The sequence below is a fragment of the Myotis yumanensis genome, unplaced genomic scaffold (assembly GCF_028538775.1).
Source record: "Myotis yumanensis isolate MYYU_CA2020_CCGP unplaced genomic scaffold, mMyoYum1.0.hap1 SCAF_8, whole genome shotgun sequence".
NCBI classification, from domain to species: domain Eukaryota; kingdom Metazoa; phylum Chordata; class Mammalia; order Chiroptera; family Vespertilionidae; genus Myotis; species Myotis yumanensis.
The window spans coordinates 8,048,966-8,076,883 of NW_027223759.1; the positions used below are offsets into that span (position 1 = coordinate 8,048,966).

The following is a 27,918-nucleotide window of genomic DNA, read 5'->3' on the forward strand; positions in this document are numbered from 1 at the left end:
GCCTCATTGTGCGTCTTCTCTCGGGCTTCGTGCTACTTGGACAAAAGGTATACTGTATTTGGTTTTAAATCCGAAGTAATACAACCATGCTTTCAATTGTGTCCTTTGCCAAAGGAGCTGTATATAGAACCAGGCAATAAAATGTTGGCTAACCATGAAATGCCTATTCATGGGCATGAATGATAGATGAAAGAACTCGCGCGCGCGCGCGCGCGCACGCGCACACACACACAGAACTGCACATGCAGACTGAAAGATGCATCTTTCCACTTTGTATTTTGCAGCAGCGCCCAACAGACTCACTCAAAAGGACCAGAGCTTCTCATAATCACAAAGGCTGCCTGAGGACCCGGAGTCACAAGAGAAACGTGATGGAGTGATGTTTGGAACATGCGCAGACCTCTGTGAACGTCAAGACTCACTTTCAAATGATGTAAACAGACTCCATCAATAACAGAATGTATAAATTTGTTAAGAGTCAAGGGAGCAAGAAACTTCACCTCCCTGGGTCTCCTGCCATACTTAATCCGTCAGCACCCAACCTCAAGCAGCCACACGTGTCTCTTCCCTGCTCCCGCTCCTGGAGGAGCGGCATTGCTGAAGACTGAGCAAGCCACAGTGGTTGCTTCTAGCACTAGTGCATGCTGGTGAACTTCAGCCGAGGCCTCCAACTCCCTCACAAATCCTTCTTTCTCACACTGACTTCCTATCCCATTCAAACTGTCAACCTACTTCTGGCCTCCCTTTCAACACCAAATTTTGGAAACAGTAATTTGCAGCCCCTGCTTCTGTATCCTCAACAGTTCATCACTCCTTAACTCCTAAATTCTGGCTCCTACCTTCACCACTCTAATGAAATTATACTTTAAAGTTTGCAAAGATCTCTACCAACCAATCACCCAATTTCATGGCACGGTTTCAAGTTTCTCCCTCCCAGACTTCTTTGGTTTCCACCCACAGTGAACTCTCCTGGAAAACTGACTCACGTCTTCCATCCATCTCACTACCATTTCCCCATTCTTCCATCTCTAACCTAACCCTAGCTCTCCTGGCATTTCTTGTCTCTTCTTCGTAGGAGTGGTGGTGATGGTTTCTTCCCCTCATTCCCCTGACTCTCTAAATCCCAGGCTCTGTAAATAAATTTCAAATCTCATTCTCTAACCCTGACCACTCTTTTTAGCATCAACCTCCTATTTTTAACGACGGTAACACATCTTCACTTAGGAAATCTGCCTGCACCTCCAAGTCAAAACAGCCCAATCCAAAACATCTCTTTCAATATCCTCCTTGATTCTCTAATTACAGCTTTATTCTCAATCACCAGGCTCACCCCTTGGCATTATCTTTAGTTCTTTCCTCTTTACCCAGTCAAGTAGCTGCATTTTCTGTCAATGTTACTTCTGCAATGCTTCTCGACCACTCCAACACCATCAACCTAGTTGAAAACTTCTACTCATTTCAGCTAGACACTATGGCAGCCTTCTAAATGATAGTCCTACCCTCTTGCTGTCATGAGGGAAAAAGAAATCTTCCTAAGTCACCCAATTCTAATTATTGGATCATAGCACATTCCTACATATAATTGTCAATGGCTTCCATGTGCCTATGACTTACCATGTGCCTCGTAAAGACTTACCATGTGCCTATGAAATAAAGTTCAAAGTTCTTAGCATGGCCCAAAGACCTTTTTTGATCAGTTCCCTCCAGATCAAAGTCTTACTATCTAGCTTTGCTATCAAGTACCAACTATTCTTATATTTTTGACTCAACACTTTCCTCATGAATTCCTTTAGCCTGGAATATTCTTCTTCTGCTTCTTTGCCTGTTAAATTTTACCTATCCTTCAAGGTCTAACTCCCCAACATACTCAAGTCAGTTATTTACATATGTGCTGGCCCATGATCTTTTTTATTTGCACAGAGGTTAGATTCCTGCCTAACTTAAGCCCACTGCCCTTGTAAAGACTTAGCATGTTCATTCTACTGTAAGTATTCCTTGCTCCCACCTCCCCACGAACACCCGCTGCAACCACTGCTTCCTCTCTCCTATACTATTCACTGCACTTCGTGTTTTACGTTTGTTATTTGGGCTCAATTTTTTCTCACTACAAGGTCCTTAGTTCCTTGAGATGAACACTTTTTACTTTGTTACTAAAACAAGGGTTAGATTAGTGGCTCTCAAAGGATGGTCCTCAGACCAGCAGCATCAGCATCACCTTACTAGAAATGCAAATGTGTGGGTCCCAAGCCCAGACCTATTGAATCAGCAACTAGGAGGCCACACAATCTGTGTTTTAACAGCATCTGCACACACTGACGGAAAAGAATGTCTTACTTAAAAGCACCCCTCCATAAAGAAGACATATATAAATAAACTGTTTATCTTTTGACCCTTTATAGTTACCTTAGAACATTACAAAATGAATAAATTAGCCATTGCCACTTTATCCACATCTTAAATCTAACTTGTGTATTTTGAAGAGTTTATGAATTAATTAAAGAAATTATAACATAATGATGATACTTTTTTATAAAGTTCAAAACCAAAGTAATAGATTGGGCATGCATTAGTAGTTTTAAAATACTTTTTAAAAAGACAAGGTAATGACAACCACAAAACTCAAGGTCAGGGTTACATCTGAGGAAAAGGTAGATGAGAAGATGAGGGAGGAGAGGAGCACACAGACCAAGTCACTGGTCATATTTGGGGTCCTGAGTTGGTGAGTTCAGTTATGTTCATTGTGTTGCTAAAATTGACTAATTAGTTATAACTATGCATGGACGAATCTCGAAGTAGTTCATAAACTAAGCAATATTCATTCATCTAAATCTATGTGCTCTCAGAGCCATAAAAGTTTTTTAAGAGATAAAAAAGAAAATGCGCCATCCCTAGTATAATTCTTAACCACCACCAGTTACCCTGCTCAGTGCTAATTGTACCTGTGTGCGGTTGAATGCCACTCTTGCAAAGACAGCTTGGGACACGCTGGCCCTCTTCAGCTCATCTCTGACTTGCTGGTAGATATCGGGAGAGACTTCCACAGAAGAGTTGGTTGGCTCTGGCTTAACTGCTCTGGGAATGGGCGGATGGTTCAGGAACTGCTGGTTGATGGCTTGAGGGTGCTGGTGAGCCAGGAGGCGGCTCACAGCAATCTGTTGGTTTATCAGATGGGCCATGGCTATTTGCTGCCTGACAAGCTGTGGACTAAGCTGGGGAGAGAGAAGCCCCGGGCTCATGATGGGCTGTAACGCGGGCACTTGGTTTCGGACTGGAGTGCTGTGGTGGATTTGGCTATGAGGAGACTGTTCGTTGGTTTTCCCCAAGGATGCCAGCTGATTCATATTTGGTAAATGCATTGGACGCTGGCCCAGAACACAATAGTCTGAAAGGTTTTCTCGTTCCACTCTTTCCACTGTTAAGAGATAAAAGTGATAATGATCATGATTTTCATTGGTATAATTTATTGCTAATATATCACATTTTTTGGTAAATTAATGACATAAACAACTTTTAATATGAAACTGGAAACCCTAAAGTAAAAGTAAAAGTAAGTTACTGTTTCCTGCAAAATGTTAGAATAATAGAGTTTTTCATAGGTGATATGAAAGTGATAATATTTGACACTTTAATTTTCTTAAATTCTTAAAAGTAGGCATTTTATTGAATAGCTAAGACAGAAAACACTAACCATTATACTTCTAAATCCTCTCATATATCCAAGCTCTATCATATCCCTTCTCACTCTTCGTTATAAATACACCAGCTGTTCTCATCTTCTGCAGTTCATGGCCAGCAGGAAATGATGAGGACAACATCTTCTGCCAAATGAACTACAACCTCCTAATAAAAATCCACCTAACTATGAAAACCATCAAAGAAATGTCTACCACACAGTATTATCCTTTTATCTACTCACTCGCTATCTTTGCTATAGAAATATTTCTTTAAGAAATTGATATTTTAATGATGGTAATATACAGTAGGATAAGAAGCCTCACAAAATTAATAATACCACCTTGACTTGCCCTTAAATAAGATGCTCCCCCCTCTGGGTTACCTACTTTTTTACATTCTATTGCACTTTAGTGAAACTTTAAGGACCAACCTTGAAAGGGAGAAGAATCATATATGCTCAAACATGAGGCGGATTTTTTTCTCCCCCCTAGAATATTTCTCAAGAAAGAGTGAGTCACCTCATAGTCAAATCCTTATCTAAATCTCTGTATTACTTTATTATGTAAAACAGAGGTTTGCTAGGAGAAAACACATTAGGCTAAAAAACCCCTCCATCATTACTAGTTTTAAATGTCGATAGAAATAATCTACAAAATCTGTTTTTTAAACAAAAATTCCAAACAGATGTAATACCTATTTCGTAAAATTGCAAATGCTGGATATGATTTGCAAAAGCCTATTAAGATAACTGTAAAGAACACTACTGTGGGTGTTGCATGCTGGAGATCAAAAGTACTCACCTAGAGGAAAAGGTTGTTAAGCACCCCCCTATTTTGCTCCGTTATTATGTGTATGTAATTTGGCATACAGTTTACAGTGACTGAATCATATCTGAATCACAAAAAGCACTAAGTCTTGCCCGGCCAGCGTGGCTCAGCAGTTGAGCATTGACCTATGTACCAGGAGGTCATGGTTCGAGTCCCAGTCAAGGCATATGCCCGTTTTGCGAGCTCAATCCCCAGTGTGAGGCGTGCAGGAGGCAAATGACCAGTGATTCTCTCTCATCATTGATGTTTCTATCTCTCTCTCTCTCCCTCTCCCTGAAATCAATAAAAAATTTTAAAAATTTTTAAAAAGCACTGAGTCTCAAAAAAGTTTAGGCAGAAGTGAAATGTGCTGCAACACTGGGTGAGATGACTCAAAAAACATGATGAGTTTGTCTTTACTTTGTTTGTTTTTTTAATATATTTTATTGATTTTTTACAGAGAGGAAAGGAGAAGGGAGAGAGAGTTAGAAACATCGATGAGAGAGAAACATCAATCAGCTGCCTCCTGCACACCCCCTATTGGGGATGTGCCCGCAACCAAGGTACATGCCCTTGACCGGAATCAAACCTGGGACCCTTCAGTCCACAGGCCGATGCTCTATCCACTGAGCCAAACCAGTCAGGGCGAATTTGTCTTTACTTTGATGGAAGATGCTCGTGGTCAATCACATGTGAAGAATTATAATAATTAATTAATGGACTGTAAGGGTGGGGGAAAGTAACATTCCTAAATTAACATTTTACGTAATATGTGATTTTAAAATATATGAGGAGATAAATACATAAAAAATGTAAGCAGACACCTGACCATTTCATCTGCATGTCTAGAGGTTTTATATATTCAAAACTTTTCATTGGGAAAATAGATAAATACTGATATCTTGGATTCATATTATATTCAGACATATACAGCATTTTTTTCTGCTTTTTAAAAAACACACACTGAATGATTGCCTAACTTTCCTATGAACCCCAAATAAGTCAAAAGTTCACCTCAAACTTCTGTAAGTGTTCAATTTTTAACTTAATCCTTTCAATGTAATTCATTTAGTTTGCATTCACCTTTTCCTCATAAGGTCAAGGTGAACAAATTATTTTAATCTTATCCTCTTAAAGGAAAATCCTTTTCAATCACTGTATTAATTAAACTGTAAGGCATACAGTCTTAAAATCAAACCAAGCAAACAGTTAAGAGTCTTCGAGTAAGGTAATCTAACACAGTGTCTGTAAAACAAAAATCACTCTTATGATTTCCTTACTGAAAAGAGAAGTGGAGGCCATAGGCCCTTCCAGAGTCAAGTTGTACTTTAGAGGCGGAAATACTTGGCCTCAGTAGACATTTTATTCACTTTTATTTGTTTGTTTGCTTTTTAATTCAGCCAAAGTAAAAACAAATTCAAATATTAAATTATGTTTTCAGGTACTTAAGCAAACATTTTATCCATTTCTTTTCCTACTTAAAAAAACAGACCCATTCTCTCATAGCATGCGTTCTTTGACCAAATGCTATTTTTCCAAAATTTCAGCATTTTCAGTTTTCAATGACTTAATTACATTTGAGTGAGTTACTTTCTTGAGATATATTTAAATGACATCATCAATTAAAAAAACATTCACAGATCTAGTCAGAGCATGCACACAATTAAGCATGAACATCAGAGTTCTATGTAGCCTGTATGAATTGGTAAAAAGAATCAGAATAATGTCAGCCCATATTCCTTTAAGATGATGCATAATGATTCTCACTTTCCTTATGAGTTCGCAGATCCTTCTAAGTTCATATAGTTAAGAGCAGTGACTGTAGAAGTATCCTTAGAAACATGTGGTACCACCATGAAGTACTAACTACCTAGTGGTGAACCATACGGAGCGAATTGCAAACATTTCCGGGCACAGAGCAGCCAGCAAAGCCAGCTGCAGAGTCACGAAGTGGAGCGTGGAGCGAGGGAAAGCCTTGAATGAATGCACATGGTACATTTCAGATCTCTGTTGTTCCAGCCCCTCTCCTGCATCAGCCAGTTCTTGTCTTCCTGCTATTGTCATTTCTTCAGATTTTTTTTTTCAAGAAAATAAGAAATCTGGATTTTTACATGATCACTCCTAATTTTTTAAGTGTTGGCAACCAATTCCATTTACAAAATGTAATAAAAGCCAAATGAAATATTTCTGAGCCCAGCCAGTGTGGCTCAGTGGTTGGGTGTCAACCAATGCACCAAGAGGTCACAGTTTGATTCCAGGTTGCTGGCTCGATCCCCAGTAGGGGGCGTGCAGGAGTGATGTTTCTCTCATCATCGATGTTGCTCTCTCTTCCTCCTCCCTCTCCCTTCCTATCTCTAAAAATCAATAAAAAACATATTTTTAAAAAAAAATTCTGGAAACCAGATGCTGCCCATGGACAGCCAGCCTTAAATTTGTGCCTAGAAGACTCAGGACACCCCCTATGTTGTTAAAGATAAAAGTATCCATCAACACTTGTCAAAGATGGTAATGCAGACCTTATCAGGACCACTGTGACAGGCAGAGGGGACCCTACAACTGGGTGCACAGAGCAGAGAGAGTTTGGGTTCAACTCCAAATACAGCAGGGGCCAGTGGGAATTCAGAGCCGAGGAGGATGGTGAGGGTCAGTGGATGGAAAATGACCAAGAGGCACTAGCAGCAGTAAGGAGGATTCTGGCTCAACCAACCTAACAAGATTCTTTGCTGAAGACAGGCCAGGTAATCAGACATCACCTGGGGGATCCTGGAGGATGAGATATGGAGGGTGATCAGATACCAAGGGGAGGGGATTCTGGGTAAACTGACTTAGCAGGGTTATTGTTAAAACTGGAATTTACAAGGAAGTGCAAGGATGGTCCTAGGAGAAGGTCAGGAGCCTGTCTACAGGTTGGTCAAGCAAAGAATCTTAGTCAATGTTTTTCAGTCCCTGGCAGCTCTACTAATAAAAGCCAAGTTCTTTACTCCTAAGAATGAAGTGTGGGAAATCATCACCCCAACTTTACTAATGCCTAAAAATCCAATGCTCCAGGACCCCAAAGTCTTCTCAAGTTCACAGTTGATGTTCTAACCAAGAGCAACTTCTGACCACTAGCTATTAAATGCCCATGATTTTGGGCGATGGCAGTCTGTTCATACCTCGGAAGGCTTTACTCCTCCCAAGAGATTTATCCTCATTACAATTAGAAGATATTTGGTTCAAAAATATCATGTTACTGCAAGCAATTTTACAGTACATCCAGGAAGCCAAGTCTTTCTTTTAATTATTGCAAATCCCTGATATATACATATATATATATATATATCAATACTATATATGCACACACACACATAACTTGTCTTATATTCCTATCTGACACTTTTTGGTAATTCCTTTATTGCCATTTTGGGTAAATATCTTTTCATCTGTTGGGAAAGATGTATGATAGGATGATTATAAGCAGAGACTCCTAAGCCAGACTGCTGGGATTTAAATGTCAGTTCTACCACTTGGTAGATGTGTAACCTTGGGCAGGTTACTTAACTTTGCTGTGCTTAGTTTCCGATATATTTATTGTGGGCTAATAACCGTGCCTATGATGAACGATTATTGTGTGGATTAAATGAGCTAATATTTGGTGACACTTAGAACAATACCTGGCACTATGCAATGTTTACCATTACTATCACATTCATCTTGTCCTGTGTGTGTGTGTGTGTGTGTGTGTAGACAGAGATGAATGAATGAGCACTGTATATTTCAGTTGTTTCAGAAATACTCAAAATATGGTCCTTTAACCATTTATATCCATCTCCCCTGAAAGACTGTTAGAAACATAAATTCATGGGCCCAGAATCAGAATCTCTTAGTGTTCTATGTACACTAAGATTCCACGTAAGATTTGTTATATATACTGAAGTTGGAGGATCAATGTTTACATTGCCTTTGCTTTTACTTAGTATCTTTAGAGATTATGTCAGATGCTTATTATTATCTCAGAATTGTAAAATTTACATGATCAGTATCTACATAAAAGCTTTTTGTGAAAGTGCCATTGTAAATTTCAGAAAACTATCTGTATAAATATGACTAAGAGATAAGGCTACTCATTGCAAAATTTCCTGATTAGGGTGTTCTGGCCAATGTCTGCTATCTCCTAAAGGACACCTAAAGAATTGCAATCTTTTCTCTGGTTTCAAGTAACTATGCCATGTTACATCATACCAAACTTAAAGACACATCCCCACAGTTTAAAAGAATTCATTATCAATACAGAATTGCATACTTCATGGTATGTGCAGGAATATGTTGCTATTCCCTTTCTGCCAATGAGGCTTCAGAGTTCATACTCTGACCTATGAATCAGGAGGCAGAATTGATGGAAAAGAAAATGACATTAAAGTCACAGGAGCGTTATACAAATGCAGCTTTAAGTGTCAAAAATTATTATAAATAAAAAATAGGGAAACACAATGAATAGAATATGCTTTAAATGTATGGGCATACCTCGCTTTATTGCGCTTGGCTTTATTGCACTTCTTGACAAACTTTAGGTTTGCGGCACCCTGTGACAAGCAAGTTGATCAGCATCCTGTTTCTACCAGCATTTGCTTACTCCGCATCACATTGTGGTCATTCACACAAAATTTTAAACTTTTTCAGTATTACTATATTTGCTATGGTGATCTGTGATCCATCTGTAGCCACCAACATCAAGGCAGGACCCTCCACCAGCAAAAGATCTTGCTGAAGTCTCAGATGATGGTGAGCAATGAAATGTTTAGCAATGAAATATTTTTAAAGGTATGTACATTTTTGAGACATAATGCTATTGCACACTTAGTAAACTACAGCAGAGTGTAAGCATAACTTTTGTATGCACTGGAAAACAAAACAGTGCATGTGACTTGCTTGACTGCGATTTGCGGTGTCTGGAGCCGAACCCACAGCATCTCTGAGGTGTGCCTGTGTACCTGTTACATTTACCTGAACCAAAAGAAAGGAAAGTGTCCCACAGTACTTTTAAAAGGCAAATGCTTAGTGGCTTGTTTTTATCTTCCAGAGAATGGATAAATATCAACATGTTCTAACTTTTAAAAAATAATTTTTAAAAAACACTTACTCCAGGGACTAAGTGCCCCATAATGTATTTTCTGAGCATTTATAAGCAGCATCTGATAGGCACAGGTGCCTGCCAATCAGAGCAAGATGTTATTGGGTAGGTGGAAAGAAGAGCAAACAGGGACTTTTAAGGCCTGAGTTATAACTTGTTGAGTGTTCGGGGATTACCTGTAAAATGGGGAGGATTACCTATAAACTGGGTTTGAATCAAGCTTCCAGGTTACTTTCCTAATAGCATCTTAAAGAGTCCTGATAGGATTTTTAAACAATTCCCTCTCTCAGAATACATGCTTCTGTTTTTTCATTGTGGCAAGAAGTTAGGACTCTGCTAAGACATCTCTCTTTGTGAAACTCCACGCAGCAACAAGAATATTAGTAGCTTATGTAGTGGTAATAGTGGTAGCTGTAGCATTGCTCTTGGAAGCTTATCTACCAATACTGCCTTAAAAACTGATAATTTTTCCAGAACAATGAACCTAGTATTTCAATGCAAACTTTAACACAGTTCTTTTGGAAAATAACCCCTGGGGTCTGTCCATAATTATAGTAAGTGAAAAGCAATGAACTGAGTAAAAGGTTTTACACTGAGACATTTCTAGAATTTCTGATCTATGGATTTTTCCTTAAACCATTAAGATGCTCATGCAAAGGCATTCACTAGCATGAATGACTACTATAAAAACCCTCGAGTATCCCCCACACAATATCTCCTAAAATCCTGAATGGAAGACTATGAGCCAAGTTAAAAAAAAAAAAAGAAAGAAAGGAAGAAAGACTCTTTTAGTCTCAGAAAGCTCTCTGGAAGTGATCCGGCAAGATAAGACATAGGCTTGCCTTTGGCACTCTTGGTAAAAAAGTTGCCAATGAAAATGAAAATTTCAAATGGATATCCAAACCTTGAGCACATAGAAATGATACGTGAGCACACCATTGCCCTGGATTTCCAAACTTCCATTCCAAGATCCTTGCTACCCCATCATTAGCCCCAAAACCTGGTGTCCATAGTGATCCTACCTAATACCCAGTGAAGTCAGATAACTTGTTCAAGGTCAAATATCTGTCCAAATGTAGATAAATATTTAAGAATAGTCAAAGGATTAGGGCTGGCTCTAGCTTCATAAGCATAATAAACAAAGCACAAGGCCAGGGAAAACCACTTCTTTTCTCTTTCTCTGAATAACTCAAAGTCAAATTCTTAGAGCCTAAATATTTCACAAGTACTTTTTAATGGATTTCCTTTAGAGAAAAATGTTCTTATTGTAAGTGCTGAAATTGTCATAGCATGCTAATATGCCTCTTTTAAAACATGTTGGCACTGCAGGTAACATCAGGCACTGAACTAACCCCTTTACACATTACTGTCAACTAATTCTCACAACAATTGTATTACAGAGATATGATGACGCCCACTTTATTGAAGAAGAAGCTCAGAAAGTCCTGTCACACACTTATCAAAGGAAGAACCAGAATTCAAACCCATGTCTTCAGGACAGTAGCGCCTTTGTGCCACTGATTATTCTAAACTGCCAACTTGGGGCATGTGATAATCATTAATTTTAGGGTGTGAGTCAGGACTAATCAACTTTTCTATGGATAAGTCCTACTTCCTGTTTGTATATGCGTGTGTGCATGCATACATGCGTGTGGCATGTACATGCATAGGTGATATCATGTATGGATGAGTTAACTGAATGGTGAGAGCTCAACCTCATGCCTCCACTAACATCCTGTCACCTTCTTGAGGTGACGGACTGAAGCAGATGGTCAGTTCTAAAAAGTGATGAAGTCACTGATTTAGCTAATCCATAAAACAAGGTCATTCACTTTTGTTTATTGTGTTAATGCATATGATAAATGTTTATTAATCAACAGTTATGTGCTGGGAATGATGTCAGCTCCTAGAGATACAGTACTGAATAATATCAGCTTTATAAAAAAACTCCACCTATGGATTTGTATCTGATAATTGAACTGTTTAGTACACGTAGATGCAACATCTGCCTATGATTTAAAATGCTTTTCTATTTAATCAAACATAACTCCTTTGGATCCCTACCTCGTTTTTTATTATCAATTCATTCCAGTCATCTAAAACAAATTCACACTCGTTATATTTATTTTCATGAATCCTTCTTTCTTTTATTTTTCTTGTGGCCAAAAAAAGTTTTGTCCCAAAATGAGTGTGATCAATATGGGTTCCAGCTGACTGATGAATGACATGACTCACACAATGAAGACCTTTAGCAAGTATTCATCATAAACACTGTAAATATGAAGTGCTTATTAGAACCACATAGCCAACAAAAAGTAAAATGGGTATGCACACTCACATAACATGGTAATAACCCCGGAATCTCCATTACATGAAATGGCTGATATGCAACAGTCTGATCTGCAAAAAATGGCAATTTCATATGGTCCTACCTGATATTTATGTTGACCCTCTCTCTGAACTGTATTACATATTGACGTTAAGCAACCCTACCATTCACGCAAAATCTATCACTGAGTTAAATTCTTTTGAAAGTGTAAATATAACACTAATTTCCCCCAAAACCCAGAATAGCATCCCATCTGCCAATACCCATTATGTCCAATCACAGAAAACACTTCTAATTTAATCTCTCCTATTCAATGACTGCAGGTACAAAGGCAATTTGTTATATGAAAACCAATTTCTGTTAACACGATCAGAGACAGACATGATTTCAAAGAGCTAAAGCTAATATCCCATATATAACAGATATAAATCCCACAGCACTGGATGGGGAAAAAAAAACAAAACTATTACCAGAGAGTTCACTAAATATAATTAAAGAAAATATTAGGCATCTGAAAGGGCTGGGGGCAAAGAAAGAAAAGCTAAGTCTTTGAGGACCACAAAACCTAAAGATGTTTTTCTCTACATTCGTTCAAGAGAATCTGTCTCTCAGTTGAGAACTTGCTTGCAAATCTCTGCCTAGAGCAAGCCATTCAGAGCCAACTTGTTAACTCCTAATAAAACAAGGCTTGGAAGGAAAACACCTCCAGGCCCATAAGTGAGGTGGACCAGCCGGCACTGATAATTCTGTATGACTGGTCTTAGGTGTATTTTCCCCTTATTATCAACTTCCTTTTTCCGTCATATTAAGATCCACAGAAAACACATATATGTCTAACATAAAGCAACTTGAATCTGGACACCTCTGTCTTTTGGCAGTAAAAGCTCATAGGACCCCATTATGTTCCATGGAAAAAATGAGCATTATCCATCCACCTTTACCCATACTGCCTCTGAACATTATTGTCCCTTTGGTTTCAAACAATGCTTTATCATAGTTTGGATAATCATTGATCACTTCAAGTATTCCCATAACTTTACTTATATGTAATAACGTCTTTATTTTTCTTCTTTCTTTTCATCTGAAGCTATCGTTTCAGAGGTGAATTCACACATGAGAGAGAAAAACACATTTCAGGAACTCAGCATCATTGTTTGGGAGCATTCTACCTTTGCCAGTTAGCTTTCTATGTGTATTAATTCCTTAGTTCAAACCTATTAAAGAAAAATCAATCAAGGAAACAATCAACCCATGATTCATTCTTTTTTACTCTGATTTTATAAAACTTAAATGTCTTAGGCCATTTTTTAAAGAAAATACTCAATAAATGAGGTAGAAAAACCTCAAAGGTATGTTTTTCTCAGGCTATATAAACGGTTACTCCATACAGGTGTCTCTTTCAGTGGAAGTGACTATTACTAAATCTTCAGCTCAATAACTAATTAGCAGAAAAAGAGAATAACTCTGATTACTAATTTGCAAAGGACATTTGTAAAATGATTTAAACAACCCAGTATTTTCTTTTTTCTCTCAATTGAAAAATCAGATAATAAATAAGATCAGTCACGATATAATATGTTCAAAAATAAAACTGTTCTAAGTGCACATATGTTCAAATACGCTCATCTACATAATTTAATTCTATTACTATTTACTAAGTACCTACAATGTTCAAGGTCCTACACTCACAGGGCTCTGAGGAAGTCACACAGTGGATGAGTCGCCAGATGTTTCTGAAAGGAACTACTAGTCTAGTGGGGGTTATTCAAGAATCGAGACTACTGGGGAACACAGGACGTAGAAAGGTGAGAGTTGAAAGGCCCAGTGTTAGCACTCATAGCCTCACTTGTATTCCAGATGATTCTAGATTAATGCTCATGCTCTTGGGACTTCAGGACTCCAAGATCAGATAACCTCCAAGTCTTACACAAGTTAAAATGATCGCCCGTCATCAGTCAGGCAAACAGCTGGTTAAACTGTCTACCACGGGCAACTGTCATGCTAGTCCCAGCATCTTACACAGCATTTGTACTTAAGAGCTTTGAGCACATTGCAAACTTAAGTGTTTTTCAGCTTTCAACCTGGTAAATTGTCTGAAGAAAAACAAATGATTTTTGATCAAGAAACCAAGAGAATTCTCTGATTTTAACTAACTGGTCCCCCCTTCTCTCCCCCTCCCCCCGCCCCCCCCCCCGCCCCCCCCCCCCCCCCCCCCGCCAAATTAGAGGACATCACTATAATCATGCCAGATTTTAAATAAGCTGGACATTTTCTGGTCTAAACACCAAAATTCTCTTTCACAACTCTGTAGATTCTTCATCAGTCACCACCAGATATATCTTTGTTTCTGAGTTTTTAATTTTGGTTCAGGGCAGGACAAATGGAAATCTGAAACTATGGGAAATCGAAAGCATGCTGGAGGTACTAATAAATGCTAAGAATTAAAGAGACCTGTTCCACTATGCATCCTGTCAGGTATATAAAGCAGATGCTTAAATTTATTTTTAAATGACAAAACATGCGACAAAAAGTCTACATTCTATAGTCATTATTTCATATATAACACTGAGTTTTTGAAACCAGGCCTTGTGTCTTATACTCCTTTCAAATAGTAAGCATACATGATGGATGGATGGGTGAGTGGATGGATGGATGGATGGATGGATGGAAGGAGGAAGCCAGAAAAGCAGATATTCTATCCTTTTTAAGCATGTATTTTAAATGGCTTATAAATAGTATAAATATAAGCAGATAGCAAATTTGTTTCTTTTAACCTACAAATGACTTGTTGAAAAGCAATTGTTTTACTTCTTAAATATTTATGAATAAACATATTCAGGCTAAAGAAGCAGCTACCTGGAATAAGTAAGGAATGAGCCCACATCTGAGCTAGGGTCCAAGGCATTTTCCGTGCGCCATTCTTCCACATGCCGACTCTCCCAAGAAGCTTCTAGTAGGGAGGCCAGGGAGGGCATGGGGACTGGTGAACAGTCGCCCGTGCTCATCGGGGACCGTCACAGTGAAACTGTGCAAGCTCTCCCAAGTGTTGGAAAACCAGTAAGATAAAAAGTGGTTGACTGTGAAAGTGATGTTTCTATTTCCAGGAATCCAATGTTGGTATGAAACTCAAGGGCCTGATGCTGGCATTACTGTCAGCAAGGTACAGTATAAGCAGAGGACAAACTTCCTTGCCAAGCACCTGGATTTAGATCCAAAGCCGAAAGCACGTTCCTTTCATAACTCGGAGGAAGAACAAGGTAGACAACAGTAAGTGACTTGTACCTCCCCAGAGCCCGGCACCAGCAGGGGCAGAAGTCCCGGCCGCTGATTAAAGGCATTGTCCTGACCACCGACACCACCGTGGCTAAGCGAGGGCCGCCTCACGGAGCCAGGTCAGAGGACACTGATTCCTCTATGCAACTCTAAGGCACCACTTTGTAAATGACACAATCATTTTGGGGTACAAGAGGTGCTTTAAATGTGGTAACATTATATCATTTCAGCTATAATGATCATAATTACTTATTTCTTTTAATCACAACCCACTTAACCACTTTAGTACAGAGGACTAGTTCAAGGAGTTTAATTTCCATTCAACATCTAATCTTTGTGTTTACTGAAACCCTTCCCGGGCTTTGTTTACTGTCTGCGCGCTGGCCTGGACGTTTGATCTTGCAGGACTAGATCAGACAGCGTCAGATAAAATACTGATTACTAGAATAAACCAGGCTTGGGGAAGGAACTCTGATTTTTAACATCCTCGTTGCTCCCAGCTTTTTAATATTTTGCTAAATAAACTCAAATAAACAAAAAGAATTAAGACAACTAGCAATCAGGGGGTTCTTGAGCAATGACTGAGAAGAAGAAAGTGATGGGGATAATTTTGCTTTTTGAACAAACTATGGGGTTTGGTTAGGTCCATGCATTCTAGTGGTATTATTTTATGACACAAATAATTTCACGATATGCACTAGTATCCATGTGAACTTGCGATGACCCCTTAATTCTGTGACATATTGAATACTTGAGCTCGACCTCACCAGAGACAACAGTTCACTTGGTGTTTGGTGCCAAGTGCAAAACACTTTAGATATAAAATTATTTTTTAACTTGTTAATTTTTAATTATGAAAGATTTAAAATACAAGAGCCCTTCTTTGTTGTCACTATCTTATTCTCATAAAATCCCCTGCATGAGTAGACTGCCATAAAAGTATCGTTGCTAATGGTATGGCCCTCATAATTCCACTTAGTTTCATAAAAATGGTGGGGAAAGTTTTTGCCTAAAAGTAAGTAACACAAAAGAAGAATTAGGTTAAAAATAAGTTTTTTATTAAAATGTATAGAACAGCCCTAGCTGGTTTGGCTCAGTGGATAGAGCATTGGCCTGAGGACTGAAGGGTCCTGGGTTCGATTCTGGTCAAGGGATCAGTTGTGGGCTCGATCCCTGGCCCTTGTCAGGGTGGATGCGGGAGGCAACCAATCGATGGGTCTCTTTCGATGTTTCTCTCTCCCCCTCCCTTTCACTCTCTCTAAAAATCAATGGAAAAATACCCTTAGGTGAGGATTAACCAAAAAATAAAATGTATAGAACCTATGAAAGAAAAATTGACAGAGTAAATCCTACATAATCCCAAGAATTCTTGAAAATAACGTGATGGCATGAACATCTTTAGGTCTTTGTGGACTATCCTTGTATCTAACACTAAAACTCCTCCACACTAAACAACTGTTAATATTGCCCTTTTTTGTTCTTTTACACAACATGCACGCTTCTTTCCTTATACTTTGAAGCTTACTGCTCTACATTGTAAAATGTAGGCCAGAAGCAATTATAGTATGAGATGAACAGCAATAAAAAAAAAAAAAAAAAGCTGTCTAAACCAACCTACTACCCCATTCACCCACTTCATTTCTTCATGGGATGTAGGCTCATAGTTCTGGACCTTAAAACCAGAGTATACACACTGTCTTCCCATCCACCATGAATTAACACTAATGTAACTCAAATATGCCTGTGTCAACCATGATTGTCTTTGAAATTAAAAGAAAAAGGTAAACAGAATGTGCTCTGCTATGATCTCTGGGGAAAATAAAGTTAACAAGCTAACCCAAACCAACTTAGGTCTTTTTAAAAAATAAGTGTAAATAGTTTAGCTTTAAGAACAACAAATTCAAAAAATGCACATTAAAATGTTTACTTCAAAATTTAGACCATTCCATTTGTATATAGTTTTTACATCTGTTTTTAATGATATCAAGTTATTGATTGTTCATTTTTCTCATATTTATTTAAGCATTAACTATAGAATTTGCAATCTGATCGTTTTTTTTAATCCTTCCAGTAGACTTTTATTTTTGCCAGGTTTTAGTCATATTTACTTTGATCTTTCCAAGTATATAATTATTTTACTGTTTATTTATTTCTATGAGAAGAGAAAAAAAAATTTGACCTAGGAGATCTATATGTGACAATTTGTAACAGAATCACATGGCTTATGTTTAGGAAATCATGGTTTTGATTAAGAAGCAACCATTTAGTTCCCACTGTTTTATTAAAACAGACATTAGCGGATAATAGGAAACATATTTGACAATGCAGCCGGCCTTCAGTCTGGGACATCAGTGAGTTAGCGTGAGATTTCCTTCCACGCTGACTATCAGCCATGGTAACTGTGGGCTGAAAGCGAGGAGGGAGGGGTTGCAGGGAGGAAGCCCAGAAGGAGGGAGAACTGACTTCTCAGCTCTCAGGAAGAGCCCCGAGGTGGAATTCTGGGTTTGCTACTACTCACTTCCTTCTTTTTATTTATTTATTTATTTTTCATTTTGAAAATGGATGGACACAAACAGAAATCTTACAAACAAAATCATTACTTTCTCGTGAGAACTGGAGTCTATGAGAGAGGATCCCCCACAGCAACGTCTATTCGGAGCATAAAGCTCCTAGCCAATGAACCGTGTCTGTATCAGTCCAACACGTGCTTTTCTCTGGGGGTGGAGAGTTAATAAAACACTCTTCTCGGGGTGTGGATCTTCTGCGCACCCTCCTACCTGCCGCAAATGCTTTGTTTTCCCTCCCACCCCCTGGGCTGATGCATCAACACCACTTGAACTGTTTTACGGCAGCTTGTGTTTACTTCACACATACCTTAACCTTCCCTGTTCTCCTCCTACCGACACACACGCTCGCATACACACGCTTTCCGCAGGAATGACTAGCTCCATCTCCCTGAACAGCATGTGTACACAGCGTCTGGCAGCCTCTTCAGGTGTGTGGATCCTTGACCCCTGATTGAAATCAAGGTCTCAGTCTGCTTTTACGGCACTTAAACAATTTAACTGTGCATTTACTATCTTGAAAAGAAAGAGGGGGAAAAAAAACCTGGACTGCTAAGGAAGACAAGAGAAAAGGAGAAGCCGTAAGGGTTAAGGTGTGTGTGCACAGATTCACACGGACACACGCACTCTCTGTAGTGGCCATCCTGAAACACTAGACTGAAGGGTTTCCAGTCTTTCTGAATCTGGGCTTACACTCCAGACGACTAAAGGAGGACACGCTCTTCCGTTCTCTAGTAACAGCGAGCAAATGGGATTCCACAGTGACCTTGGAGCTGCGAGATTCTGTTGATTTTTAACCGAAGAGGGTATGTTCAAGCACTTGAACCATCTTATGCTAAAAGAAAAACTTGGAGACAGCGCTTACGGAAAAGAAACCCTTCTGAACCATGCAATCATGTCTTGTGGCGAGGAGTTGTTCATCGTATCCTGTACAAGAGTTAATACTAATAATATTCTAAAGCAAGTGCCCGAGCCAGAATCTTGAAGGTCCTAAGAATTTGAGAATAGGTTGAAAAGAAAGAGATCTGAACTCAATCTCCAGTGGATTTCATTTCTTTTGGGAGTTCAACATTTTGACATTTTTATAAGTTGTACATTTAGCATAAAATGCTCTCATTCCTTTATAATCAAAAATGTGCCTCCAAAGGCAACCTGGTAAACTAACTCCCAAATGTTCGACAACCAGCAAGCGCCCCTTCCACACTCTGAACCCCGAGAGGAACCAGCTGTAGTAAAACAAGCAAATCCATCCTTCACTGTTACCTACGACCCACCAACCATGCCATTGGCCCTCAATGGGGCAGTGAATTGACAACGAGGCTACGAGAACCTACAATGAAATGTGATGGATGGTATCATAACTATGCAAAATATGGACTGAAATACCTGTGAACATCAACCTATTGTGTTACCCAAAATTCCCCAAGTGCCCTCAGGGGCCAGCAGCATTTGAATTGAACAGCATTTGAACTGGGGTGAGAACAACGTAATTTTTCCAACATTGACATATGTGCAAAGGCCAAATATCACAAATATATTTAAAGGACTGGATGGTCTAAATCGCATGACATTTATTATATAAGAGAGCTGTATATTCAGGACCAGGCATAATTTCACATGTAAGACATTACTAGTAGTACAACTACTGCTATTAATTATTGTTATAGTAGGAGAGCTACTAATTAAGAGATTGCTTTGTGCTAGTATTGACTGATTAATACTAGCTAGCCAGCAACTTAGATACTTTTATCGCTGCAACTTTCAGATAAGGAAACTGAGTCTTGGTGAAGTTAAGAAATGTGTTTGAGCTCACACAGCTGGCAAATGGAAGATAATGATTTGAACACAAGTCCCTTTGCTTTAACCATGGATGGGTTTAGAATTGTCTCCGAATACACATAACAGCAAAACTCCATTTCTGACTCCAAAATTCCTGGGACCACAACAATCCCTCTACTATGTAATTGCTACTTAAACTACAAGTGCTGATTTAACCTAGAATGACTGCTTTTAAACTTCCATTACTATGTAAGTGGAAATGATTCATTGATTAGCTTTTAAATAAACATGCCTATGTGAAATAAACCATTTCAAAATATTTTGAAAGATCTCAACCCCCACAAGCATCTCTTGTGAAAACTATAAACCTCATATATTATGCTAAGAATTTTACTTTTAGCCCTAGTGGGTTTGGCTCAGTAGATAGACCACTGGCCTGCGAACTGAAGGGTCCTGAGTTTGATTCTGGTCAAGGGCATATACCTCGGTTTCAGGCCCCAATGGGGGAGCATATGGGAGAAAACCAATCGATGTATCTCTCTCACATCAATGTTTCTCTCTCTGTCTCTCCCCCTCCCTTCCACTCTGTTTAAAAACCAATGGAAAAAATATATCCTTGGGTGAGAATTAACAAAACAGAACAACAACAAAAAAGAATTGTACTTTCAGTTCTAATACCATCTTAGTTTTAAGGAAGTCCATTTGGATCTCTTGATGGAAATATTAAGAATATTATCTTTATTAAAAATTACATAAATTTTTATTTTAAAAGTATACCTAAAATTAGCATAAATTCCAAAGACTCAACAACTCATTAGCCTAAGAAACTGAAAACAGGCTTCAAAAATAAAAAGCTTACCTTTAATCTTCTTGTACTTCTTATACCATCGCCCAAACTCCTGGCACTTGGTTGCTGACACGTTGGCATAATATGTGCTATTTACAATGGATGAAATCATACTCTGTAAAGAAGAAAAAAACCACACAGTTATTTTTCATAAACGTGAGGACTCCCTTTTAGGGACAAGAAAGGGCACACGATCGCCAACACCAATCTCCTTTGTCTTTTAAATTGGAAGGGCTCACCCTCCTGAAAACTAAACTATTGAACACTAAATATGATTACCTAGCCCTAGCTGGTGTGGCTCAGTGGATAGAGTGTTGGCCTGCGGACTGAAGGGTCCCAGGTTTGATTCCTTCAAGGGCACAGGCCAGGGTTGTGGGCTCGATCCCCAATAGGGGGCGTGCAGGAGGCAGCCGATCAATGATTCTCTATCATCATTGATGTTTCTGTCTCTCTCTCCCTCTCCCTTCCTTTCTGAGATTAGTAAAAATATATTAACAACAAAAAAAGGCATGATTACCTAAATTTACTACCCCTTTAACTAACACGTGCCAAAGTATAAGGGATAATGTCAAAGATGGATGGGCAGGCCCCGCAGGGCAGATGCCCAGGGAGAGGACAGTTGTGATTTAGGAACCAGAGCACCAGGTGAGACCGGAAGCCGCAGCCTCCGTCACCCAATAATGCCTTTCAGATGCGCCTGTTCCCTCTCCAACTGCAGAGAGCGCACAGAGCCAAGAGCCAGGGAACATCCGTGCTGCACGCTGCAGAACAACGTTTAGGGAAATAAGTTAAATTAATATAATTTATAGAAACGTGTGATTAGCACTGGTGTGAAGATTCACCCAATGAAAAAATTAACAGTGCTATTTTGGAGCCAGGGAAACTAAGCCTAACACTTGTACTATGTTTCAACCAAAAATGAATCCAAGCTAAGCCTTTCTGAGTGCCTCCCGCTGGATTCCTCTCGCCCTTCTCCTCCCCCCCCTCCTCCGCAATTGTGGTAGGAAGAGAAGGGGAACATAACCCATTTACCACTGAGAAACTAAAATGGCGATCTCACACCTTGAATTCTCTACAGCCATGTTTTCAGGCAATATACCATGTCCGGGCTAGCGTTGGTGGCAAATAGTACATCAATGAGTGTGATGGGACAGGCGTGTGTTTTATAAATAGGTTTATTGCTGCAGATTCTGTCTAAAAACAAATGGACATAAACAATGCAGGAGATCTGAAGGTTTTATATCCTGCCTTGGACTCATCTTTCTCTAAAACAGGCCCCCCAGATACAAAGTAGCTGAGCGAAATCTTAGGGCGTCTCATGGCATTGCTACAGAAGAGCCGAGATGAAATGGAGGATGGCACCTTATTCACCAGGAGGCTCCAACCCAGCAGCGGTCCTGCACAGCCGCCCATTGGAAACAACGCCCTCTGCGAGCCCACACGCTCCCTCTTTCCAATCAGTGTGCAGCGCTGGTGGGGGAGGGGCCCTAATTCAATTCCCAGAAACCCCTTTGGCCCTTTCGCCAGAGCAGATGGCCACCCTCCCCCAGTTGCTGATCTCTAAGTGACAGCTCTGCTCTCCAAGGGGAAATAATAAGAACTCTCCACTCAGGATCTGAGCGCAGCCCTCGGAGCGCAAAGAGCCAGGAGCGCCTGAGTGTGTTGCCCAACTTTCGGGCCTCGCCCGCTGTCCTGGAAGATCTGTGGGACCCGAATCTTCCCGAGGAGGGTCTGCTGTGTATACTATTAACAAAGGGGGGAGGAGTCTCGTCCTAACTGGGCCAGTGCCCTCTGGCTGAACTGTTCTCTGTCCTGGTCTGAGATACCCAGACCTGGGATGAAGTGACTGTATCTGTTTCAATTTTTTCTTCCTCCCTCATGTCTACCACAGTGCTGATGTGGAATAGCTGAGTCACTGGAATATAAGAGATGAAAAGGGACAGCGATGAAATTTTAAAATGCCAAAGTGAAATGTCATAATAACGGAAGATTTAACGTGAAAGCCGCCTAGGAGTAGAGGCACCGCCACCCTGGTGGCTGTGAACCGTGGCAAGTGGACTGGTCATCTCCGGAGGCTGTCTGTAGGGATGCTATCCCCCTGAAAGGCCCCGGCTACACAGCCACACAGGAGTCAGCACTAAGCCTTTTGCTGCAAATGATTTCACATCCAGAGCCAAAGTGAGCTCAGAAGCGCCAGCGCCTGTCTTCCCAAAAATGGCTTTCAGATGGGTCCCCTTTCCAGCTGCAATAGAAAGACTGAGGTGGGGAGTGTCTCAGGCCCTGCCCGGAGCTCAACTCCTCCACCCTAGGATGGGCCACAACCCCGGTCACTTGGGCCCCACACCGTCCACATGTCCATGTCCACGTTCCCTGCCTCATGCTTTGTCTTTGCTCCACAGGCACCTTCCCTGACACAGCCCAACACCAGTGTCAACCCAGGTGGAGAGGAGATGAACACCTGGCTTTATATGGCTCTGTCACCAGGTCCTCTGCTGGGGGCACGTTCACACTCTATTAAAAAGGAGGTGGCTACCGAGACTCAGCCAGATCTGTTCTCTTCCCCAGAGCATTATACGTTGGTTTTCATCTTTACTGATCGCAGAACAAAAAATAAACAGGGTGAAGCTATGAACTGAGCCAAGGAACCATGGGTAGTAAATGAAGAGAGCTTCCTAGCTAATGGGAATATTTAGTCACTGGAAAGATCTCTTCCAATTTTGTGGCAAATTTTATTCCTACTAATTCAGAAGAGCCAGCGCCCGTCTTTACACATAGTTGACACTCCACTCGGAGAAGTCTTACTGATATAAGGTTGTATAATTCCCCGGAGAGCTTTAAAGACAGAAGAGGTACATGTTGGGGATGTGTTAGATGCAAGGTCATGCTATGCCCTATTACTTCAGTTTCAAACATGGACATGCCCTAACCCTACATTAGACTGTTACATTCTCATAGCCAGAGTCTGAATTACTAGGCCTCACTAGAATATTCTGGACGCATACACTACCAGGTCAACTTCATGTTAATGTCAACTTATTTTTTAAAAAATCGAAACTTAACTCCTTATAAACAACACTGCAAGGGGCTAAGGCAGACGCAGCACATGCGGCCTTGACAAGGAAGCACGCACTCCAGAGGGCCCAGCACAGGGAATCTGGGTTTGCCACATGTCACCATTCTCCAGCCACATGTTTTAAACACTTTACTGTCCCTGAAACTGGGACGCATCTTACCATCAGTAGCATGTTAGACCTGATGAGATACCGTTGCTGCAGAATGGAATGAGTAATGATTAAAATCTCCCCCACCTACTATCCTGCCAAAAAGATCTAATTTCCATTTACTGCTTTTTCAAAGACGTATATAATTCTGCAGTTTCCGTTGCTCTTTTATGTTTTCCAGTCATTCTCAAGCAACCACAGAACTTTTAGGATCCCTACTCCCTCCCGATAAATGAACAAGATCTTTTCCAATCAAGAAGGCAACCAAACCTTGAGTGTCCATGTCAATATAACGCCATGCTGATACAAATCAAAAAGGTAAGTGTACTGTTATGTGTTGGCTAAACAAAGGGCTGTGCTTTATGGAGGGTTATAGTAAAGTGACTGTGCATATACTGAGCTCATTTCTTCTTTTTTTAAAATATATTTTTATTGATTTGAGAGAGGAAGGGAGATGGAGAGAGAGACGGAAACATCAATGATAAGAGAGAATCATTGATTGGCTGCCTCCTGCACACCCCACACCGGGGGACTTAACCCGCAACCCAAGCATGCGCCCTTGACCGGAATCAAACCTGCGACTCTTCAGTCCGCAGGCCAACGCTCTTCCCACTGAGCCAAACTGGCTAGGGATGAGCTCATTTCATGTTGCATGGTGCAGGCTATAAGAAAGGATGGGAGGACACATACAATGGGAAGTCACAGCCAGGAACTAAGACACTAAGACACTAAGTCACAGCCAGGAACATCACATGGACAGGGATACACCACAGCTACTTTATGGGAAAATATTATGTGTTAAAATAAATAGGAAGGCTTAACATGTCCTGCCAACTACAGAAATGTTCTGGAAGTTCCAGGCCTCTTTGTAATTAATCGTGAGATTATAAATATGAAGACTGTAGATGGGGCGTATAATCAAAGTGTCCTCATTTGCAGTCACTCTGACACATCATTTGCCACTAGTTTTTGCAAGTTTTGGGGTCTGTGGGGTTTTTTTTTTTATATAAAAGGAGGTATTTGAGAAATCGAAATATACCAGAACTAGCTACTCCAAAGTTTACTAGCTCTTTTGAATTTGCTCCACACCAAATTGCAAAAGCATATAATAATACTGCTAATAGTACTTATGAGAGCTAAGTAGACTGCCTTATCTAAAAAGAAATTTTGTTTTAGGTTCCTCAGACAAATGTTAACCACATTCCTGTGTTTTTTTCACTAGTCAGAGAACAGATGTCACCTGTGATTAGAACTAAGGTTCCAATTTTCAAATTGAGGGCACGAAGCTCAGAATGTAGCATCTTGTCCAAAGTCAAAAAGCAATGGGTAGCCCCACAAAGACACACCACTACCAGGCCCCACTGTATCATGGGTCTCTTAAGAAGGGAAGCTAATGAATGAAAGGAAGGACGTATTCCCCATCACCTCCATCTGCCAGCACACGCTCAACACTGGACACTGCAATCAATTCTTTAGACAAAGCAGGAAACAAGGTGACAGAAAGTAAAACAACGGTGTGACCTCAGGCCCCTTCTATGAGCGGATTAAGTTTAGAGTCAGAGAAAATTAAGGAATCAAACTTAGTAGGAAAAGCAAGACAATAACCATGAATTAAGATGATCTGTACAAGACACTTAGAAAGATCTGAGGATCCCCTCTCCCTCCCCCAAAAGAGAAAGATACAAGAATTGTCTATTCTTCACTGACTTCCCCGTGGCTCAGTGAGATTTGTTTGAACAGGAACATTACAATAACAGCAGCCAACCAGCAGACCCATAATACCGTTGCTCTAAAAAAGAACATTTTAAAAGCAAAGTGGATGGTTAGACGTTCTGCCAGTGGAAATGTCCTGTTTAGCAAGAAGAGTGTCAGAGTAAGGGAGAGGCGGCATCTCCGGCCTCCTGGCCCACGCTAACCTGGAGGACAGAGCATGACGCAGGCGATAAATAATGCGTGCGTTCCTTGCTCATTTTCGGCTTCTTCGTGCTGCTCTGTGATATGCTAAATGACATACTGAACATGAGATTATAAGGATACTTCAATTAAGTACTGTGAAAAAACAAAACCTGATGTGGAGGAGTTACTTGGTCATGAAAAACTCACTTGATGCCATTCGGCAGCCTCCCACCATGGCTTTCCAGCCCTTTCTGAGCTACGTGATCCGTGATCCGAGTGGAAAACTGTTACCATCGGCGCTGAAAAAACCACTTCCTCCGGGCTTTGGGGTGTAAGAAGCCTCCATGGGAGAGCTTCCCTCCGAAATAACCACGGAGAGGCTTGCTTATCGAATGGTGGCCCCTCCTCTGGGGGCCTGGGGTGCGGACACCTGCCTCGGAAGGGTGTTAGGATTCGGGGAGATGATGCGTGGAAAAGTGCTAACACAAGATGCGGGATCAATGGATGCCGGCTCTCTCCCCTCCGTGCAATCACTTCACATGGTCCCTCCATCACCCACTCAGGCATTCTTTCAAGCTGCCAGAGCCTCCGTCAACCTGAGCTCATGAGGTTGGGCCTCGAACTAAAACAACTTTGCATGAAAATAACAACTGAGAGCTGGTTACTACAAGATAGGGTGCATCCTCACTTCATACGCGAATTTAAGATTCAATTAGACAATTGGCAACTGGTTAGCACAAGACTGGCCCAGAAATTATCATCTACTTGTCTGTAGGTGAGACACGATCAACTGGTTTTCTTCTCCTGACCCAACCACCGCCCAATTATGTTGGCATATTGTACATGTAAGTTAGTCCTTTAATGATCCCCAAATGGACCGACTTGCTAGGGGTAACAGAAATAGTTATCTTACAGCCTCTTTCTAAAGAAGACTAGCAATGCTATTCCACCATCATACTGGAAATCTAGTCACGTGTTCGCAGTTCAGTAACTTTGGTCAGTCATTTTATTCCATGAATACTTGACAGTAAAAGCACAACTAGGGACATGGGACAGAGCTTTGAAAACATATCTACATGCCTGAAATAAGCCAACACACAAGGACAATTATTCTATGACCTTACTTTTATGAGGTGCCAAAACAAGCACATTCACAGAGACAGGGACTTGAAGAAGGGTCCCAGGGGCTGTGGAGGAGAGGGGACAGGGGGGATTATAACTTCACGGACACAGACTTTCCCTTTGGAATGATGAAAAGTGTGGAAACAGATGGGAGTGATGGTTGCACAACAGTGTGAATGTAATTAATGACACTGAATTGTAAACTTAAAAATGGTTTAAAATATAAACTTCATGTTATATGTATTTTATCACAAAAAAAAAATTTTAAGCATATCTAGAGTCACAGAGAGCATGGTTGGGGAGAGGGGGCGGGCAAAGGGACACTGGAAGGTGCATTCATTCACAAATTGTTCTTTCAATGAAATTTTCATCAATAAGATGGTCTTTTCAGCCATTCCCTTTGGTCATCCTAACCTATGAGGCTGACAAGGCAGAGACTGTGAGCTCTCCTTATTTCAATGAATCAAAACCCTGAGGCCTGGGATTTTATCGTTTAACTCTCCCTCAATTAATTATAAATAAGCCACAGAAAGATGTGTTCATCTGCCCTTGCATATGGACTTCCCACTCTTCCACTGTCTGGGGTGCTCTTCTGAACTGCAGCCCACTGGGAAGTTCAGGAAAGGATATATTAGCCACTGAGTCATTCCTTTATGCAACTGCCAAATTTGAGTGAGGAAAGATCTAAAATGGTTTGGTTTGGGGGTAATAAGGAAGAATTATTTAAAAACGGGAGGTCACGGTTTGAGTCCCAGTCAGGGCACACATGCCCAGGTTGCGGGCTCGATCTCTCTCTCTCTCTCTCCTTCTCCCTTCCTCTCTGAAATCAATAAAAATATATTTTAAAAAAATAAAAATAAAACTGGACATCTTTTACTCATGAGTGGAGTCTATTTTAAATAGCCCAATAGTCAACCTTTCTCCTTTGAAGCAAGTAGTGCTGCATGCTTCACTCTCCTCTTCCTAGATAGAAGGCTTGGTCCCCATCGTCACCACCATATCCCCAGCCCACTGCAAAGTGCCAGGCATTTACTCGGGGATCCATACGCTGGTGGATTGCACTGCTCAATTACCCTTTCACCTTCTTAGAACAGAAATGCCTTCTTTTTCACGTTCCATGGGTTAAACTTCAAGAAATGAACCCACTGCACCTCTTCTACTGCAACCTCCAACAGAATAAGTGAGGTTGTCTAAATGCAGTCCAGCCATGCGATGCAGGTGAACAATCTGGAACATTTGAGGGTAATACCTGCAGGACTAGGTAGGGGTCCACATTCCATGCCCGTGCTGGCTGAG

General features: G+C 40.5%; 1 protein-coding gene across 2 annotated transcripts in view; it reads right to left on the reverse strand.

Annotated features, from left to right (window-relative positions):
* The window catches only part of SATB2 (SATB homeobox 2), a 176,744-nt gene that overhangs the window by 69,202 nt on the left and 79,624 nt on the right, over positions 1–27,918 (reverse strand). For both annotated transcript variants that reach the window (XM_070421775.1, XM_070421774.1), the window contains exons 6-7: positions 20,396–20,498; positions 2,940–3,412 (exon numbers count right to left, since the gene is read on the reverse strand). In XM_070421775.1, coding sequence (XP_070277876.1) covers positions 2,940–3,412; positions 20,396–20,498 — 576 coding nt within the window. The remainder of the gene's footprint in view (positions 1–2,939; positions 3,413–20,395; positions 20,499–27,918) is intronic.